Raw genomic sequence first — 21,570 nt, 5'->3', positions numbered from 1 at the left:
TTGCCCACAGGCTGAGAATCACTTGCTGTCTTGAAAGAGCTTCGCATTTCAAGCCAGTTAAGCAAACCAGTTCTCCAGCCACCCCTAACACCCCTAGCCCACCCCAAACCCTGCAGGCTCACAGGGCGGAGCAAAGCACTCCCGACACCACCACCACCCCCGTCCTGCCCTGCGCCTGCCCAGCAGCGGCTGAAATCCCGCAGGTACTTGTACTCATGTCTCCATCTATTTGTACTCATTTCTTATGTATATATATAAGTACACCTGCTTCTACTTATCTGTTTATATGTTATATAATCATAGGTTCTCTCATGCACGCTTGACAAACCATAAATAAATAGATAGATAAATAAATAAATAAAAGATAATAAACAATAAATAAACAATAAATAACAAATAAACAAACAATAAACAAATAAATGATCAAATAAACAATAAATAAACAATAAACAATTAAATAAACAATAAAAACAAAAACATAAATAAATAAATAAATAAATAAATAAATAAATAAATAAATAAATAAATAAATAAATAAATAAATAAATAAATAAATAAATAAATAAATAAATAAATAAATAAATAAATAAATCCCCTTCCCTCCGCAGAGGTGAACCGCTGGAGCCTGCAGGGTCGCCATTGGGCCTGCAGGAGTCGCTCGGGCGCCGCCTACTTGTCCCAGGCTGATCCTATAAGAACCCTAAGAGGGAATCGCCGGCCCCTTAGGAGGAGGAGGAGAAGAGAGGAGGAGGAGGTGGGTGGTTAATACTATAGATTTAGGACTAGCGCTGCGCTGGGCGAGAGGCAGCGGAGAAGCTCTGTCCTCCGCGTTGCTGGCGGCATCTCCGCGCGTCCCCATCCCCTCCCGCGAGTAACTTCGGAGTAGTCCAGAGGCAGCCTCAGGATTTCGGCGGAGTAAGTGCCTCTCTCGCTTGTCTTCGCCGGGAGGGTTGGAAGGAACATACGGGGAGGGCTAGAGCTCAGTCTGGGTCCGGCCTCGGCGTCCAGAGCGGTTTTTACTCCTTCGAGTAAGGTGCGGACCACTTTTAGGATTGTTATTTGCAACTTTTGAGAAAGAGAAACTTTTTCCTTTCTTCTCCCGACTTCTCCCGCGTTTTGTTCCTTTTTAGCTTTCGATAGGACAGAGTAACGGCGCTGTTACAAGGGGACGGTTCCTGGAGCTCAGAAATGGTGAAGGGTCTCCTGTTTGTATCTAGGGGGTTGGACTAGATGACCTACAAGGTCCCCTCCAACTTTGTCGATCTGTCCACCTCTCTTTTTGCCTGTCCCAAGGGAGGACGCGGGCTCTGCGCTCTCTCGCCCGCTAGTAACACTCGGTCGTCGGAACGCAGAGCCCCTCGCGGGGATGGGAGCAAACTTCTGAACTTAGCAGAAAACTTCGCTTTTCCCGTCTGGCTTTCACGGGAGCACCTGGGCTGAAGCGAGCTGTAGTTTTGCACCTGGTTTCTGATGCTCCTGTTTTAATTGCCAGGTTTTTTTAATTATTATTTTTTGGGTGGGGGGTGTTGCCTGTCAATCTTGTCTTGTTTCTTGACCGCTTCTCTTTAGACCCGGGTTTTCCTATGGAGTTTTTTTTTCCTTTTGAAAAGAGGGCGTTGGCCATCAGTCGTTTAGGGCAGGGGTCTACATGGGGTTGGACTAGATGACCTCCAAGGTAGATCCCTTCCAACTCTGTTACTGTTTACAAAATGATGGGGGGAGTAAGAAGAACACCAACCTAGGCAAACTTCCCCATCTCCCCCCCCCCCAATACGTATCAATTGGCATTTGTTTTAAAATTTCAAGAATATCATTGTTTGTCTAGTCTTTTAAAAACAGATCTGCAACAGATCCCTAAATCAGGGGAGGGGTCTCCAATCTTGGCAACTTTAAGCCTGAAAGACTTCAACTCCCAGCTTTGCTGGCTGGGGAAGTCCACCAGGCTTATAGCAGCAGATTTGGGGGGGGGGGAGATGGGGAAGTTTGCCTAGGTTCCTGTTATTCTTCCCCTCCCCCCATCATTTTGTAAACAGTAACAGAGTCGGAAGGGATCTACCATGAGGTCATCTAGTCCAACCCCCTGCTCACGCAGGAGACCTGTACTAGGGATTTGAACTGCCAAACTGCCGACCTTTCTGATCGACAAGCTCAGTGTCTTAGCCAGAGCCACCTAGCCATCTTTCTGATTTTCCTTCTCGTTTCTATTTGGGTAAGATAGGAACTTCCCCTTGTGATTTTTGTAGGGCCTTTAATGTGGAAGAACCGGTGGCTTAATTATTTATCCCACCTTTGTTCCTTTAGAAATAAGGCAGTGAACATCCCTCATACTCCTTCCTCTTCCAATTCAACCCCCTCAAACAACAACCCTGTGAGGTTATGCCATATATTGTCTTGAAAAGACTCCCAGTATTTCTTCAGCAAGAGGCTAAGCTAGACCATAAAACAGGAGTCTTCAAACTTGGCAACGTTAAGTCTTGTGGACTTCAACTCCCAGATTTCTGGGAGTTGAAGTCCACAAGTCTTAAAGGCGACAGGGTGCTGGCTGGGGAATTCTTGGAGTTGAAGTCCATAAGTCTTAGTCACCAAGGTGCTGGCTGAGGAATTCTGGGAGTTGAAGTCCACATGTCTTAAAGTCACCAAGGTGCTGGCTGAGGAATTCTGGGAGTTGAAGTCCACAAGTCTTAAAGGCGCCAAGATGCTGGTTGGGGAATTCTGGGAGTTGAAGTCCACAAGTCTTAAAGGCGCCAAGGTGCTGGTTGGGGAATTCTGGGAGTTGAAGTCCACATGTCTTAAAGGCGCCAAGGTGCTGGTTGGGGAATTCTGGGAGTTGAAGTCCACAAGTCTTAAAGGTGCCAAGGTGATGGTTGGGGAATTCTGGGAGTTGAAGTCCACAAGTCTTAAAGGCGCCGAGGTGCTGGCTGGGGTGGGGAATTCTGGGAGTTGAAGTCCACATGTCTTAAAGTTGCCAGGTTTGGAGACCTCTGCCATAAGAAGTGGCCATTTTAGGCTAAAGATGACCCCAGAAATCTAGGGAAGAGGTTTCCTCACTCTTTGGAGTTTTCGTTGCACCTAGATCTAACTTTGGAGTATATGCAGAGTGCACGCACTCTCACGCACACCCCCTGGGCCTAATGATAATGTAACAAGAGCCTGCCTCACCAAACCAAGACCTGCTTTGGAAATAAGTACAGGTTCTTGTGGAAGACAACAGGTTATTAAGGAAGATTCCCAAGTCCAGTTACCTTTAATTTCCAGACTGCCCCCCCCCCTTATGCTTGACCATCATAGGCTGATCTTTATGCTGTGGGGTAATGACAGGAGTCTGGAGCTTGGCAGGATGGGCATCGTGGCAAGGGAAGGGAATAAGAGCCATGGTGGTGCAGTGGTTAGTACTGCAGGCTACTTCTGCTGATCACCGGCTGCCATCAGTTTGGCAGATCGAATCTCACCAGGCTCAAGGTTGACTCAGCCTTCCATCCTCCCGAGGTGGGTCAAATGAGGACCCAGATTGTTGGGGGAAAGAGGCTGACTCTGTAAACTGTTTAGAGAGGGCTGTAAAGCACCGTGAAGTAGTATATAAGTCTAAGTGCTTTTGCTATTGTTCTCCCTCCCGCCCTCCCTCTTTCTTGCCTGCCTGCCTGCTGCTATCTATCTATCCATCCATCCATCCATCCATCCATCCATCTATCTCAGGTCAACTCAGCCTTCCATCCTTCTGGGGGTCGGTAAACAGAGGACCCAGATTGTTGGGGGCCATATACTGACTCTGTAAACTGTTTAGAGTGGGCTGTAAAAGCAGTATGAAGCGGTATATAAGTCTAAGTGCTATTTCTATTGCTGTCTCTCTCTCTCTCTCTCTCTCTCTTTCCCTCCCTCCATCATCTATCTCCCTCTCTCTCTTTCTTGTCTGTCTGTCTGTCTATCTATCTATTTATCTATCTATCTATCTATCTATCTATCTATCTATCTATCTATCTATCTCAGGTCGACTCATCCTTCCATCCTTCCAAGGTGGGTAAAATGAGGACCCAGATTGTTGGGGGGCAAGAGGCTGACCCTGTAAACGCTTAGAGAGGGCTGTAAAAGCAGTATGTAAGTCTTAAGTGCTATTGCTATTTTCTTTCCTTCCTCCCTCCCTCCCTCCCTCCCTCCCTCTCGGTGGTTAGAATGCAGTATTGCAGGCTAACTCTGCCTAGATTCAGGAGTTCGATCCTGACCGTCTTCAAGTTGACTCAACCTTCCATCCTTCCGAGGTGGGTAAAATGAAGACCCAGATCGTTGAGGGCAAGAGGCCGACTCTGTAAACCGCTTAGAGAGGGCTGTAAAGCACCGTGAAGCGATGTATAAGTCTAAGTGCTATTGATATTGCTACAGCTGGGATGTGGTTGGGAGGGGGTGACATTTGGGGTGCTGCCAGCTCCCTTCGAGGGTTGGGAGGTTGGTGATTCTGCCGCATGTGCCTTGGTTCACACACACCCAGGGTGTGTTTCTTGCAGCCCTCGGAGCTTGCCAGCTTTTTCCAGTCAGAAGCGTATGAGGCAGGTTTGCTTGTGTGCTTCAGAGTTCAGGGCTGGTTAAAGATAAGGGTGTAAACTTTCCTTGCCAATTGGATAAAAACAAATCCAGACTGGCTGATGCCTCCAGGAAGCTCCCGTTTGTAGATATAAGTTCTCGTTTTCTCCTGGTTGCTTTTAGGTTTAGGTCCTGGATATGTAGCAAGGATGGAGCTCTGCTTTGGAAAATGTTGATTTTTTTTTCCTGTTGCAAAGACTGTCTTTGTAGTTGTTCTGTCCCAGGGTTCACCAAATCACGAAGCAGGCTCCTTCTCCCGACAAAACCCCTTTTTATGAAGCTAATGTGAATTCCTCTCATTCACCTCCAGCAAAGTCCGGGCAAACAGCCTTCCGAGGGTGAATTTACAACCACAGACCTCATCAGGCTTGGAGAGCTGCCAGGCATCAATATCTTCCAAACACAACGCTGTACAAGAAAATACTTGGCAAGGAGTCTCTGAGAATCACGAACAAATCTTCACACTAATTAAGTGAACTAATTGCCTTCTGCAAACTCCCCTCCCCTTTTGCTCCTCTTTATTCCCTATGGGAGGGGCCATTCACCATCTACCTGTGGTTTTATTCCAGAGTCGACCCCTGTTCTTTAGCTGTTCCCTTCTCCTGGCAGCTCTTATGAACATCAGGAACAGGCTCCAGCTGTTTGTCTGCCTCACTGATGTCTGACTCTGAAGGCAGCTGATAACTGTCAGACAGCCCTGGCCCTATCTCTGCCTCTGACGCAGAGCCCTCATCAGAGCCTTCCCCAGACTCCTGGACTGGCCCATCTTCCTCCCCAACCTCCTCACTGTCCGAATCTGCTACCAGCTCTGCTAGTGGGCCACAACAGTAGTGCCTTCATCATAGTCAAGGGAAAACCCCTCCTTCAGCCCCAAAGTTGTCCCTTGTGAGCCTGGCCTCTCTTCCAGGAACCCCAGTGAAGGTCAGTTGTCAGAGTGGGATTGTGTTAGCCTTGGGAGCAATTGAGGCCTTATTTAGTAATCATTTGCAGTTACGATGGTGTTGGAAAATATAACTTTACCACCAATCCTCTCACTTTTATGGCTTTTGCAAATCTGCAAAGCAGAAGGAAGTACAGGTAGCCCTCGACTTAACGACGACAATTGAGCCCAGAATTTATGTTGCTAAGTGAGCCGTTTATTCAGTGAGTGTCGTCGCATTTCACGACTTTTCTTGCTGTATTTGTTCAAGTTAGTTGTTAAGTTAGACGCTGGTTAAGTGACTCTGGCTTCCCCATTGACTTTGCTTGTCAGAAGGTGGCCAAAAAATGGTCACACGACACCCCGGGACATTGCAACCATCATAAACGTGAGTCAGTTATCAAGCATCTGAATGTAAATCACAGGATCATGGGTATACTGCAATGGTTGTAAGTGTGAAAAATGATCATGTCACTGTTTTCAGTGCTGCTGTAACTTTGAGTGGTCACTAAATGAACCGTTGTAAGTCGAGGACGAACTTGCAGAAATAAGCTTATAAACACAGTTGGGGTTTACTTATCACCCGAGTTGCCTGTCCCAATTGCATTGCTAAAGGAGAACGGAGTTAAACAAGTAAAGGAAAAGTGATGGAATGTACCAATGCAAAAGCAACTTTTGATTCGACTTCGTTTACATTTCATTAAAGTTAAGTAGTTACATGATTGTTCTCTAACTAGGATATTTAATTCCACTTCCCTATCTAAGGGAGCGTATATTTTGACTGTTCTGCTCTTGCATTAAGTGGCACTTGAGCTAAATGTTTTCTGGTTCTAAGAAAATATCCGTAGGATATGGTTTTAACAACGGAGTTGGAAGGGACCTTGTAGGTCATCTAGACCAATCCACCCAAGGAGGAGACCCTACACTATTTCTGTCCACTCTCTTCTTGAAAGCTCGCAGGGATGAAGCTCCCACAACTTCTGAAGGCAACTTCTGTTCCACTGGTTGATTGCTCTCACTGTCAGAAAATTTCTCCTTATTTCCAGGTTGAATCTCTCCTTGATCAGTTTCCATCCTTTATTCCTTGTCTGGTCTTCAGGTGCTTTGGGAAATATCTCCTATTTGGCAGCCCCTCAAATATTGGAAGAGTGCTATCATGTCTCCCCTGGTCCTTCTCTTCAGTAGACTAGCCAGGCCCAGTTCCTGCAACCGTTCATCCTATGTTTTAGCCTCCAGTCCCCTAATCATCCTGGTTGCTCTTCTCTGCACTTTTTCTAGAGTCTCAACCTCTTTTTTATAGTTGAAAGGATGGTTTTTTTTTAATGGTTGAAAAGATCAAGAATGTGGTAGAGTTCCAAACACTTTGCAGCTGCCATTTTGACTTTTTTTGGCCATACCTTCCAGGCCTGCCTTCTAGGCATGCCTCCTGCAGTCTAAATCTAAGGTGACCAACCGTCCTCCTTTAGGGAGGACAGTCCTTCTTTTGTAAGTTCCGTCCTCCCTCGAAAAGTGTCCTCCTACATGTCCTCCTTTTTGATATTTGAAGGCTAATCTGTTGCGCGTTATGTGACGTATTTTATTAAACAGTTTTTAATGGTGTTTTTTTTACTTCATCGCAAGTATATTGAACAGATATTGAATCTTGTGTTGAATTTTTATCTAAAGAAATGCTAAACATTAAAATAGATGGCAATTGTCTCTTTGAAGAAATTAGAAGACTGAATGTATATTTAAATTCTGAAAAATTAATACAATGGGAAAATCAACATGTTGAAATTGATAAAAGATGGCTGGATATTTTCAGCCATTTCAAAAATGAACATATTCCATGTGAACATTTATTTATACTTGTTCAATTTACGTTGTGCTGCCCTGGAACTAATGCAGCAGTTGAAACAGTTTTTTTTCAATTGCCAATGATTTTTGGACAAGTGAGAAATCGAGATTGAATGTTGATACTCTAGCTGCAGCACTTGCCGTAAAATTCAATATGAAGGATATTTCTTGTTCAGATATTTCCAATATATTGTTAGAAGATGATACCTTGACAAAAAATATTAATTCAATGGAAAAGTACTCATTTAAATAATAAACAGGCATGTAAGCATAATTACAATATAAAATGTTGCAAATGTTTTTATTATGCATATATCATATTTTAGTGTATTATTGTTGCAATGAATAAAATATTTCTTTTATTTACGATATATTTTTTCCAATTTATTTGTCCTCCTTTTCATTGTAAAAAAGTTGGTCACCTTACTAAATCTAACTTCGTAATATTAACCTTTTAGCAAAGCCAAGTTGGGGGGGGGGGGTTTACAAAGAACCAGCTAAAATCATTAAGGCTGTCTTTAACCACCCAAATGTTGCCTACGTTGCTTTAATCAAACATGGAGTGCTCAAGGCCTTGCGAGATTCTTTGTCTCGCCTTGCTGTTTAAGCAATCTCAATTATGCAGAATAAGCAGAGTGAAGAAGGTCCTAAATTCTCGTGACATTAAACAAGTTTCAGCATCCCCCCACCCCCCTCTGAATTATTATACAATTCAGAGTCTATCCAAATCCTCTCCCTCTACATCCTCCTTTGTCTCTTCAGTCTGCCCTTATCTATGCTTTGGGGTGGGGGGTGGGAATGCAGCACTCCCCAAAACAGGGAGAAATTGAATTCTGGACTGACTGCCACAAGCAGTGCGGAGGCCGGGACGTGTTTGATCCGAAGTAACGGGGAGCGCAAAGTCTAAATTTTGCTTCTGTTAGCATAAAACTTAAGACTTGTGGCTTGAGCTGCTGTAAATCCAGTCCTCCTCCCACCTTACCAGACGAGGAGTAAAATTTCTTGCAGCATCCATTGCAAGTTTCTTTTTCCATTGGCAAAATAATTGACCAGAGTCATTGCTACCTTACAGGCAAGGTGAATTACACAACCCTGAGAATGTTCCCCAAAAATATTGGGAAACTTCATATTGGAGATGTGGTTGGGACTAGCTCCAGGGGTTGACAGCAGCAAGAATACTTTATGCACAAAAATGGAAGGGCACTTCGATTCCCACCATGGATGAATGGTTGCAGAAGCTGATGGAGTTGGCAGAAATGGCTACATTGACTATTTGATCTAAAGAAAAAGAAAAATACAAATACTTTCATTTCTACTTGGAAACCGCTTCTGAACTTTGTGCTTGGGGTGGGGGGGAAAATGAAACTTTGATTTTGGCTTTTACCGATTAGATTGATAGATGCTTATAGAAATGGTTAGTTTATATTAAAATGAAGAAGCAAAAAGTTATGGTTTGATGTTAATGCCTAATTTTACTGCAACAGAGGCAGTTGGGAGTCAATGGTTTTTTTTTCTTTTTCCCAGCTCTGCCTCACTTCTCTTCCATCTCCCCACCCCCATTGTTTTCCTATTTACTTTTGCATTTTGTATCTTATCTTATAACCTAATAAAATGTTTAAAACTGGGACTAGCTCCAGATAACCCTATCAGGGAAGTGGGAATCGATTCTTCAAGAAAATAATTTTATGAAGCAAAGATTTTCAGGACCTGATTTAACTGAAAGGTGCTGAATGGATAAAGTCGAAAATATCTAACATACTTAGTTTTTTACAGAGGAAATAGTTGAATAAAACCAACTCTGCCACCCATTTACCACTACATAACTTTCATCTCACCTGTGGTTAATCCCCATGGTTCAGGTTCACTGTTGGTTTGACTTAGTGGTGCTTTGTGTAAATTTAATTTATGGTGGCTTATTCAATAACCCATGGTTAAGCCAACCATAGTGCATGTGTGCTGTGAATCAAGGTACATCTTTTTGCTATGGTATAATTCAGTTCACCTGTTGTGACCTCCACTTCCCAAGAGCATGAAGCAACTCCTTGTCCCGACAAAAAACCCTTTTATTAATTTAATACTGTGAATTCTGCTCATTCATATCCAGCAAGATCTTTCAAGGGAGGATTTACAGTCACAGACCTTATCTGGGTTGGTGAGCTGCCAGACCGATATCCTCAAAACTTGGCAAGGAGTTTTGGAGAGTCATGAACCAATTAAGCGAACTTCTTGCAAACGCCACTCCCCTTTTGCTCCTCTTTTATTTCTTCTGGGAGGGGCCATTCATTGTCTGGCCTTACTCCCAAGTTGATCTTTAGTTGTTCCCTTCGTCTGGCAACTCTGTGCATGCGCACACTCGGAACAGGCTCCAGCTGTTTGTCTACCTCATTGTTGTCTGACTCTGAAGGCAGCTGATAACTGGCATACGGCCCTGGCCCCCTCTCTGCCTCCGACACAGAGCCCTCATCAGAGCCTTCCCCAGACTCCAGGACTGGCCCAGGTTCCTCCCCAACCTCCTCACTGTCTGAATCTACTGCCAGCTTTGCTGGCAGACCACAACAGTGCCATTGTAGCTTTGAATGGTTGCTAAATGAACTGCTGTAAGTCAAGGACTATCTTTCTTGGTATCTCCCTGCACCCCAGATGATCATACAAACGCTGCCACCAGTTCTCCATGTCCTTACCAGGAATTTTCTGAGGGATCTCCTTGACTTGAGTGCTACTCATAAACCTTGCTTAGGACAACACTTGGACACTTCTAAATGAGTAAGCTGTTGTCCACGTGTGTGTACCATTTCAATCGAGTGCATCTCTTGGGTTTGAGGACTTTAACTCAGTGTTTGGTCTTTTCCTGGAAGAAGGGTTTAGGACCCCAGAGATTGAGAACACTGGTGCACTTTGTGTTGCGACTGAAGTCCATCATTTTTGTCCCCTTCAGGTTTGGGGGTGGGTGGGAGATATTCCTCTCTCCTCCCTCCCCTTCCTCCTATTAGAGACAGAGGTTATTTGTATTCTTGGCTGGGCTGGGGGATAGTTTCCTGCTAGCAGAAAACACGTAACTTCAGGAAATTCTCCCTTGAAGGCTGTCTTTGTGTCTAGCTAATTTCTGGTTGGCCGTTATGGGAGAGATCCTGCAGCTGGAAACAGTTTTGGGGAAGTTGTACTGTTACTCTTTTCTCCAACCCCCACCCCTCCAACAACCCACAACCAAGCAATTTGCAACACCTTGTAGACTAATCCTTTCTTAGAAACCTTGTCATTCATCAGATTCAGGAACTCCCACCTATCTGAAGGACTCTGGATGTTTCCTTATCTTTTTTTTCCACAATTCAGAACAGAACAGAACAGAATAATGTTGGAAGGGACCTTGTAGGTAATCTAGTCCACCCCCCAAGCAGGAGATCCTACGCCAGTGGCTCTCAACCTGTGGGTTGGGACCCCTTTGGGGGTCGAACGACCCTTTCACAGGGGTCACCTAAGACCATTGGAAAACACATATTTTCGATGGTCTTAGGAACCAAGACACAAATTTTATGGTTGGGGGTCACCACAACATGAGGAACTGTATTAAGGGGTCGCAGCATTTGAAAGGTTGAGAACCACTGCCCTACACCATTTCTGACAGATGGCAGTCCAGTCTCTTCTTGAAAGCCTCCAAGGATGAAGCTCCCACAACTTCTGAAGGCAACTTCTGTTTCACTGGTTGATTGTTCTCACCGTCAGAAAATTCCTCCTTATTTCTAGGTTGAATGTAAGTCAATCTAATGAGTAAAAAGTCATCAGTAAATTAAATCAAACTGGGTACAAAGTACAGTTTAAGCAAATTCTCTGAATTTATCCCAGCCCACCTCTATCAATATCTCTGGTTTGTTGTCGGGGGGGGGGGGAAGCCTCCGTGGTTTTTGACCACTCTGCTGTGTTGGTGTCCTTAATTTCCATCTAATCAATTCACCTATGAGTAAGAGGGAGTTCTGGCAGATGGTTCTAGTTGTCAAAACATTACAACTCACTGGAGAATTAATGCAGAAGTAAATGTGAAATTGCTGATCTCCACTTTGCTTCTGTGACGTTACGGTTCAACTCCAGGGTGTAGAGCAGGAAGTGCCCAACCTTGGCCACCGTAAGACCTGTGGTTGTCAACTCCTAGAATTCTGGGCCTTTGAACTCTGATGCTGGAGAAGACTCCTGCGAGTCCCTTGGACTGCAAGGCAATCCAACCGGTCAGAACTAGAGGAGATCAACCCTGACTGCTCTTTAGAAGGCCAGATCCTGAAGAGGAAACTCAAATACTTTGGCCACCTGATGAGAAGGAAGGACTCCCTGGAGAAGAGCCTCATGCTGGGAACGATGGAGGGCAAAAGAAGAAGGGGACGGCAAAGAATGAGGTGGCTGGATGGAATCACCGAAGCAGTCGGCGTGAACTTAAATGGACCCCAGAGGATGGTAAAGGACAGGAAGTGTCCTTTTCCAGGTGTGACAGGACAGGCTTGGAGGAACGTTGTCCATGAAGTTGCAATGGGTCAGATACAACTTCGCAACTAACAACAATAACGACAAGTCTTAACAATTGCCATGGTTGGACATGGTGTAGAGGCTCTACTGATGGTTGACTTCGGAGGTCCGGCTTTTGCTAGTCAGATTTTTCCCTTGTTTCCCTAAAATGGATTAGGTGTAGCTTCATCTGCAAGGTGTCGGCCCAGACTGTTCTCCTGGGAGAATGGGGCAGCTCAGCGAATCTTTCACACTGAGCTGTGAAACAAATGTAGAGACCAAGTGTGTAGCTGTGGAGCCCCTGTGCTAGTCTTAAACTTTTGTCTTTTTTTTTCTATCCCCGCCCACCCCCCACCCCCTAAATATCTTCCTGATGAGTGGGAAGTCATAGGAGATGGCCTAGGGCACCAACTGTCTGGGGCTGACATGTTTCTAGAGACTTCGCTTCCCCTCTCTGAATCAGTAACTATTGTGCCTCTCAATGAGTCCCTTCTTCACTCTTCTAATTAAAAGAACATCTTGGTTTTCTGTTTAACGACTCCTGCTCTTCGCTGATGTTCTTGGTTCTCGGAAATCTCTGGTCTTCCTAGATGCATTTTCTTTTGGCCATGACATTCCTGCTGCATCTTTTTCTACGGGAGGGGACACCCCCTTCATTCAAGGTTGAAGCTGAGATTTGGGAGATGGTATCCTTAGACAAGGTGGCTCAGTGGTTTAGACACTGAGCTTGTTGATCAGAAGGTCGACGGTTCAGTGGTTCGAATCCCTAGCGCCACGTAATGGAGTGAGCTCCCGTGACTTGTTCCAGCTTCTGCCAGCCTAGCTGTTCGAAAGCACGTAAAAACGCAAGTGGAAAACGAGGGACCACCTTTGGTGGGAAGGTAACAGTGCTCTGTGCACCTCCGGCGTTTAGTCATGCCAGCCACATGACCACGGAGACGTCTGGACAGCGCTGTTTGGCTTTGAAACGGACATGAGCATCGCCCCCTAAAGTCAGGAATGACTAGAACTTATGTGCAAGGGGAACCTTTACCTTTTTATTCTTAGACATGATTTTACACCCCTAAGTTTCAATCAATTGGGGGGGGGTGTTGTTTCCTCCCTGCCTGATTGTTGGGATATTGGGAATCCCAGTGAATGTTACCAAGGTGCAGAATGGTGGGCAGGGTGTGTGTGTGTTGATGAGGCCTTCTTTGTTTTTCAAAAAGATACGAAGCTTACAGATAGTTCTCGATTTAGGACTGCAATTGGAAACAGAATTTCTGTGGCTAATCAAGTCCGTTAAATGTGTTGTTTTACGGTTGTTAAGTGAATCATGGCAGTTGTTAAGCGAAATGTGGTTGGTAAATCAAGCTGACTCCCCCCCCCCCCCCGCAATTGACTTTGGTTGTTGGAGGCCAGCTGGGAAAGTCACAAATGCTGCAATCCCTGTAAATACTTCCCAGTTCCATTGTAACTTCTCTCACTAAACCAGTGGGGGGTTCCGGATCCCGTTCCAACTGGTACAGTTGGAACGGGCCCGACGTCGTCCACATGGAGGTGCGCAGTGCGTGCAGGCATCTTACCGCTTCCGTGAGCCTCCGTGACGCTCCAGCTGCTCAGTGGAGTGTCGCACAGGCGCTGTACACGCCATGTGCGTGCACGGAAGCGCCAAAGACTTAAAAAACCAGTAAGGAGCTCAGGCGGACGGGTGGGCCCTCCAGAGCACCATACCGGAACGGTATCCAGTGCTCCGGGCAGGCTCCGGTACGCCTGTACTGGGGCATACCGCCTGCAACCCACCACTGCACTAAACCAATGGTTGTACTTTGAGGACTACCTGTAACTCATAGATATTAAGCCCATCCCTCAAAAACCATTTGTGTGAGTTCTGAAACTTTTCAAAACTTTTCAAACTCATGTTACTGAAATTCATTGACAAAAACTATATTTCTTGGGTTGTTTCCTTTTGTTTTAACTCTTGCATTCTATCTTTGGTAGGGTTAATATCCTCAGCTTATGACCACAATGGAGCCCAATGTTTATGTTGCTAAGCGAAACATTGGTCGACTTTTGCCCCCTTTTACGACCTTTCTTGCCACCATTGTTAAGTGAATCACTGCAGATGTTAAATTAGTCACATAGTTGTTAAATGAATCTGGCTTTCCCTGGACTCAGCTGGTCAGAAGGTCATAACAGGAAATCACACTAGGACATTGCAGTCGTCATAAATATGAGTCAGTTGCCAAGCGTCTGAATTTTGATCATGTGACCATCGGTGTGAAAAACGGTCATAAGTCACTTTTTGCCCGCCGTTGTAACTTCCAACAGTCACTAAATGAACTGCTGTAAGAACTACCTGTAGTGCATGTATGTTGGCCAGTCCCTGAAGACATTTCCTCCTAGCGCAATCTTTTAAAAACCAGGGTTTAACATCTTAATTTATCTTCTCCAGGCCCCTTAGTGTATGATCAATAAAGCTTAGAAACCACATTTTGAGTAAGCATAATAGATGAAGCCTTGGGCTGCTTTATGAATGGGTTACATCAGGGGTGTCAAACTCGATTTCATGGAGGGCCGCATCAGGCTTGTGTTTGACCTTAGAGTGGGCGTGGCCAGCTCAACGTCCCTCAAATCGGGGGCACCTGTGGTGTCCCGAGTGCTCTGCCAGTGAAAATAGGCTCCCGAGCTTCGTTTTCAGCTGCCAAGGCCTCCCGCAACCCTCTGCCAGTGAAAATGGAACTCGGGAGCCCGTTTATGCTGGCAGAAGCACCGCAAGTCGGTCCTTCTGTTTGCAGGGCTGCCCCACGGGGCCAGATCTAAGTACCTCGTGGGCCGAATCTGTTCCCCGGGCCTTGAGTTTGACACCCCTGGCTGACATTCTTGGTGTTTGTTTGCTCCATTGAGTGGTATGGGTGAACCTCAATTGCAAATTTGGAAAACAAAAACAAAAATACCCCTTAGTATAATGCCGTTGATTGGAGGAACCATGGTGCCGTGACTTCAGACGCAGAGCAGGTTCGGAGAGACGAGTGACGTCTAATTGCGGAAAGTTCCGTAGAAAAATCAAAAGGATGAACCTGCAAAGGGCATGTCTTGCATTGCCCAAGGCTTTGAACCAGTGGTGGGTTCCTCCCGGATCGCACCGGATCGCGCGCGCTCCCTTTCAGCGCTCCACCTGGCTTGCGCGCTCCCTTTCAGCGCTCCACCTGGCTCTCGCGCTCCCTTCCGGCGCTCCGCTCCGCTGAGGAAACATCTCCGTTCCCAGCCGAGCTGGTGGAGCGCAGGCAGGCGTCGTTGCTTCGCCAGGGGCGGGGCAAGACTGTACTTCCGGTTTCAGCGCCGGAAGGGAGCGCGAGAGCCAGGTGGAGCGCTGACTGCTTTGAACCATGCCAAGAGGATGTCGCAACGGCTTTTGCTTGATGGTGTGTGTGTGTGTGTGTGTTTATGCAGCCATTGTGTTTCTGAATCCACCGCTATTTATTTCAGTTGAGCAATTAGGATTGCCATGATTGGAATGAAGGAAAAAGGCCTCACAGTTTTCCTTTCTCTGCTCTCCTATCTTGGGCAACTTCTTAAACATCTCTTGCCTCTGTTGTTCTCCACCCCTTGTTAGCTCAGAATCGTTGAGATGATCCTGCCCAAGGCAGAGCTTAGATCCATGATGGTGAACCAATGGCACATGGGCCAGAGGTGGCACGCAGAGCCCTCTGTGTGGGCACACATGCCAACGTCAGCTGCTCTTCTGGTTTCCGGCATGGCCAGTTGGTTTTCACGGGGGCTTGAGTGTTGAAAAATGGTCTGAAAATGACCCAAAAACCGGCCAAAAAATCAAGCCGTTTTCAGGCTGTTTTTCAGGACATTTTTGGCCTGAAAACGGTTCTCAAAATGGCATGAAATGGCTCAAAAACTGCCTGTTTTGGGCTGTTTTCAGGCTGTTTTTGACCTGAGAATGACCCATAAAACGGCATGAAAACGGCTCAAAAATGGCCTGGCTGTTTTCAGGCTGTTTTTGACCTGAAAACGATCTGCAAAACGGCATGAAAACGGCTCAAAAATGGCCTGTTCTTTGGCTGTTTTCAGGCTGGTTTTGGCCTGAAAACGGTCCATAAAACGGCATGAAAACAGCACGAAAAACGGCCACAAAATAGGCATGCGCACCGGCCAGCCGGTCTTCGCGCATTTCCGTTATGGCACTCGGTGCCAAAAATGTTAGACATCACTGGCTTAGATAATAATAATTATGATTCAGACAAGGGGAGAGAAAGGTGTGGGATTATAGTACCATGGCTAGAATTACAGGCCTTATCCCACCTTGCTCTTCTGAAGACAGCTGCTCCTAACAGGTTTTGTAGTTCAGAAAGGATAGGCAATGGGAGTTGCAGCTTTTGGCTTTAGACTTCCTGTGAAATAACCAAGTTGCAAATGCACCAATAAGCTAAATATTATACAGAGAAAGAAGCAGACTTGAACCACCAACTACATTCACTAAACATTATTATATTTCAGAAGAATTGTTTACCGAGGGGTAGGCATTCTTTAATCCTCCCCAAAAAATGTAATTCCAGAGGGAACCATCACAGCATGCTCTGCTGCTTGTTTCTGTGGTCAGTAAAACCTTCACTTGGTATGTTGAAAAAATATATTGGCTAATAAGATTTTGTCACTCGGAGAATTTTTCTGTACTTCTAAGCCAGCATTTCTCAACCGTCTCATCTTTTAAGAGGTGTGGACTTTAGTTTCCAGATTGTTGCAGGCTGTATGGCTGTTTGGAGAATTCTGGGAATTGAAGTCCACACATCTTGGGGAATTTTGGGAATTGAAGTCCATGCATCGTGAAGTTGCCAAAATTGGGAAACATTGCTCAAACCAAAACTTGCCATAAGGCTGCAATGTACATTGTTGTTATATTGATGATTAAGGGACTGGAGGCTGAAACATACGATGGACGGTTGCAGGAACTGGGCATGGTTAATCTAGTGAAGAGAAGGACCAGGGGAGACAGGATAGCAGTCTTCCAATATTTGAGGGGCTGCCTGTGAGAGGAGGGGGTCAAGCTATTTTCCAAAGCACCTGAAGGCCAGACAAGGAATAATAGATGGAAACTGAACAAGGAAGGATTCAATCTGAAAATAAGGAGAAATGTTCTGACAGTGAAAGCAATCAATCCATGGAACAGAAGTTGCCTTCGGAAGTTGTGGGAGCTTCATCACTGGAAACGTTCAAGAAGAAACTGGACTACCATCTGTTAGAAATAGTTTAGGCATGCCTGCTTGGGTGGGGGGTTGGACTAGATGACCTACAAGGTGCCTTCCAACTCTGTTAATCTGTTATATTTAATGACACTGCCCTACAAAGCTTTTGAAATATTGTCAGTGATCACATATCACACTGAGCTACAAAAGCATTTTTCTTTTCTTTAGCTTCAGTATATACCATGTGGCATGAACCCAATCACTGCGGCTTTGTAAATCCGGATAATAGTCAAACATTATGTAGGGACTAGACCTCTGTGGTTTGTTGAGATCATGGTCAAAACAAACTGGCTTAGCACAGTGGCTGAATTCAGTGGCTGTGTTGACATGGTATGTTATCTCGGATTAACTCAATCATGGTTTATGTCAATCCAGTTTTCTGTGTTTGTATGATGTATTGAACTATAAGCAACCTCATGGGCTGAGTTAAACCTAAATGTGGTTGGCTGCAATGATTCAGCATGTCATGTCACGGTAGCTAGCCCGTGGCTTATTTAGTAAACCTAATTAAAATGAACCGTGGCTTCACAATCTGTAAATTTAGGACTGCTTTCTCTAAATAGGTTGGATACCTCAGCCTTCCCCAACTTTGGGAAGAAAAGTTTCCAGAACTCTCAAAGGTTTTACTTTCCAGAATCCTAGGCGCACAATATATCAGGGTGATCCCACGTTAGGAAATCGAAGGTCGGTCCATGACTGGATGAGGCTTCAGTGTTCACAACTGAGATATTCTGCACCTGCAACTTCCCCAAATCAAGGGTGGGGCTTACCTTGCTTACCTTGACTTACCTTTCCCAAATAGCTCCCAACTTTGCTTTCATGCCCCTGTATGTCAGGGACGAGTGAGATTCAGACGGTTCGTGCCGGTTGGGGCGAACCGATAGTTAGAAGGACCCACTGCTCCCCCTGTCCCTCCCAGGAGTCTCCACACATTTTGGATGCCAGGTAAGTGCAGGGGCTACACAGAGGGTCTGGAAGTCCAAAAACAGGCCTGTTTCCAGCTTCCGGAGGGCCTCCGTAGCCCCGGGGAGGCTGTTTTCGCTCTACTGGAGGCTCAGGGAAGCCTCCGGAGGGTGATAAACTATCAGAAGTCTGGAAACAGGCCCATTTCCAGCTTCTGGGGTGCCTCTGTAGCCCAGAGAGGCCATTTTCACCCTCCCGGAGGCTCGAAAAAAACCTCTGGAGTCTGGGGAGGGTGAAAACGCCCTCCCCTGCCATGGTGCATGAAGCCGAATAGGTCACGCCCACCATGGCCACACCCTCCCAGCAACCGGGCAGAGAACCGGTTGCTAACATTTTAGAATCCCATCACTGGATACGGTGCAACCTGGATAGGCCACATCACAAAGGTGTGATCCTGAAGGTGTTTTTAAAAAAAATCTGATTAGGGTTGCAGGGAGCTTTTTGCACCGAGCTTGATTCCTGGCTGGGTGATTGCAGTTACCGAAAAGGAACTTGCAGCCCTCATTGATTGGCAGACGCGAATCTGTGACAGGAAGGCAAATGTTTGACACACCATGTGGCTCAATAGGAAACCACTCATTTCCTAGTTCCCTTTTAAAAGGCACCCTGAGGAGGCTGCCCAAGGCGGTAGCTCGGCTTCACAACCTGCTCAGGAGGTACTTGAAATACCTGTGGTTCTTTGGCATTTGCGCAGGTGGGGGGGGAGGGAGAATTATAAAGTTAAGACTGGGATTTGGGGTGTCTCAGACCGTCTGCAGAATGTGACGGAATGAGATTTAGGGGTTCTTGTGAAGAAATGCAGAATTTCATGATGGCGAAGTGGGTACAGATTGGATTTGTGTATTGTGTAAAGGGCTAGAGCAGGGATGGGAAACCTTTTCGGTGCTCAAACCAGAACACATGTGCATGGGTGGAAACACATAAGCGCACCGGCCAGCTGGCCGTCAGGTTTCCAGCACGCACATGTGCGCCAGCCAGCTGGTCTTTGCGCACGCCTGGGCAACAGAAACCCGAAGACCAGCTGGTCAGCGCATGCATGCCTTTTTTCAGGGCATTTTTCGGGCTGTTTTCAGGCTGTTTTCAGGCTGTTTTTCGGGCCATTTTCAGGCTGTTTTTGGCTCTTTTCTGGGATGTTTTTAGGGTGTTTTCCAGTGCTCCAGAGCTGCAAAGACCAGCTGGCGATGTGCGTGCTGGAAACCAGAAGAGCAGTTGATGACGGCATGTGCCCACAGAGAGGTCACCGTGTGCCACCTCTGGCACGTGTGCCATAGGCTCACCATCATGGGGCTAGAGAATGCTTTCAAAGAAGCTTGTTTCAACATTTTTTGGAGAAAAAAACAGCTAAAGGATTTCTTCTTTCTTTCTTCTTTCTTTCTTTCTTTCTTTCTTTCTTTCTTTCTTTCTTTCTTTCTGTGGGGGAGTGGGGGGGAAATTCTTATTGAATTGTTAGAACACTCCATCCCCATGAGAAAATATGTTGTATCCCACAATTTTAATGCTTCCAGAGGATGGAGCATTTTTGAAAACATTAAAAAGTAATTTTCTGAACATTAAAGGAAGGAAAGAGCTTGCCTGTAACTCTTCCAATTCTCTTGGCCGGTTGCTTCCTCCTTTTTACCAAAACTAGTATTTTATTCATTGAGTTAATGTATCGCAGAAGAGAAAATGTGGTGGGGGGAAAAATGAAGGATTTATAAGCAGAATGGAAGGGTTTTTTGCAAGGCATTTCTCCAATATTTGATACAGTGAACTGGCAGGGAAAATTGATCTGATTTGAACTTCTTTTTTTGTTCTGGTTAGCTTTGTTCATCCTTCTTACATACAAACCAGATCCAGTTTTGGTGTATACTCTTGGCTCAATTGGCTCACTTGTGGGGGCTTTGATCTCATGAGAAGTATAACTGATTTATGAGCTAGCTCTATTAATCTGTAACGTCTGTCAATAAAACTGTCTTCTGCTGTCTTTTGATTTTGGGGAAAATGTATTGCGGGGGGGGGGGTCGATGGCTTCCCAACTCCAATGTTCTTGTTGTTACGTGCGAAGTCGTGTCCAACCCATCGCGACCCCATGGACAATGTTCCTCCAGGCCTTCCTGTCCTCTATCATCCTCTGGAGTCCATTTAAGCTCACGCCGACTGCTTCAGTGACTCCATCCAGCCACCTCCTTCTCTGTCATCCCCTTCTTCTTTTGCCCTCCATCGTTCCCAGCATGAGGCTCTTCTCCAGTGAGTCCTTCCTTCTCTTTTTATGTGGCCAAAGTATTTGAGTTTCCTTTTCAGGATCTGGCCTTCTAAAGAGCAGTCAGAGTGGATCTCCTATAAAACTGACCTTGCAGTCCAAGGGACTTGCAGGAGTTTTCTCCAACACCAGAGTTCAACTCTAGTATCACTCCCCACTCCAATAGATGGTACCATATTGTACATATGGAAAAAAGAAACTCCTATGGCATATAAATACACCTGAATCTTCCCTAGGCAACTCTCATGATTTATTGCAGAGGTGTCAAACTCAAGGCCCGTGATCTGGTCGGATCTGGCCAGCGGGGCTGTCCTGGAAAATATAAGGGACTGGCCCGCATTGCTTCTGCCCAGTCTACCCAATGCGGCTTCGGCCTGGTCAACCCAGTGCAAAGAGGAAACATTGGGCCAACACTTTGGGGAATGGCGTCAAGATGGCCACGGCCATCCAGTTGGCCACGCCCAGTGAGTGGTGTCAGTCTGGCCATGCCCACCCAGTTGTCCACACCCACCCAGTTAGCCATGCCCCCCCTTGAGGTCAACCACAGCCCTGATGTGATCTTCAATGAAATTGAGTTTGACACCCCTGTTTTATTGTATGCTTTTCACAGACATATTTTCCAGCCTTCAGTTCTTATGTCTTCTTTTCTTCCTTCAGGCCTGCAGCGTGCTGTGGTCACCTTGCCTCTAGTGGAGCTGCCATGTCGGTGAGCGTGAATCTGACTGGCCCAGCTCCCTGGGGGTTCCGGATTACAGGAGGAAGAGACTTCCGAAAACCCATCATCGTATCTAAGGTAAGCAAACCAACCCTACTATCAAAAGGGTCTGAGTCAGAGGTGGGATTCAGTAGGTTCTGACCAGTTCTGGAGAACCAGTAGCAGAAATTTTGAGTAGTTCAGAGAACCAGCAAATACCACCTCTGGCTGGCCCTGCCCCCATCTAGTCTCTGCTTCCCAATTCCCAGCTGATCAGGAGGAAATGGGGATTTTGCAGTAACCTTCCCCTGGAGTGAGGAGAGAATGGAAATCTTACAGTATCTTTCCCCTGCCACCAAGCCATGCCCACCAAGCCACAGAACCGGTAGTAAAAAAATTTGAATCCCATCATTGGTCTGAGTATGTAACTTTGGGACACAAATGGAATTCTAATGTTCTGATGGGGGTCCATACTGTTCTCCTGCTGGCCATCCGTATTATGTAGACAATTCTAGCTTTTGAACTCTGAGAAATATCCTTTATGGGGAAATTCTGGCCGTGTAACTGAATTACCCATTTTCTGGGTTCACACCAGGCATTGAGTCATTCTTAAACTTGATGCACT

At 45.8% G+C, this 21,570-nt stretch overlaps 1 protein-coding gene across 2 annotated transcripts in view; it reads left to right on the top strand.

Moving 5' to 3' along the window:
- Positions 1-720: 720 nt before the first annotated feature.
- The window catches only part of PDLIM2 (PDZ and LIM domain 2), a 91,228-nt gene continuing 70,378 nt past the window's right edge, over positions 721-21,570 (top strand). The window contains exons 1-2 of one of the 2 annotated variants that reach the window (XM_081960805.1): positions 721-915; positions 20,909-21,044. In XM_081960805.1, the coding sequence (XP_081816931.1) occupies positions 20,952-21,044 (93 nt within the window). In that variant the 5' untranslated portion in view covers positions 721-915; positions 20,909-20,951. Of the gene's footprint in view, positions 916-18,649; positions 18,669-20,908; positions 21,045-21,570 lie in introns of those variants that run through there. The other variant, XM_081960806.1, reaches the window with a different exon arrangement.

This window comes from Natrix helvetica, assembly GCF_964273705.1.
Source record: "Natrix helvetica genome assembly, chromosome: 8".
In the NCBI taxonomy this organism is placed as follows: Eukaryota; Metazoa; Chordata; class Lepidosauria; order Squamata; family Natricidae; genus Natrix; species Natrix helvetica.
The sequence above is the reverse complement of the archived record's forward strand: the minus strand, read 5'-3'. Positions and strand labels throughout refer to the sequence as shown.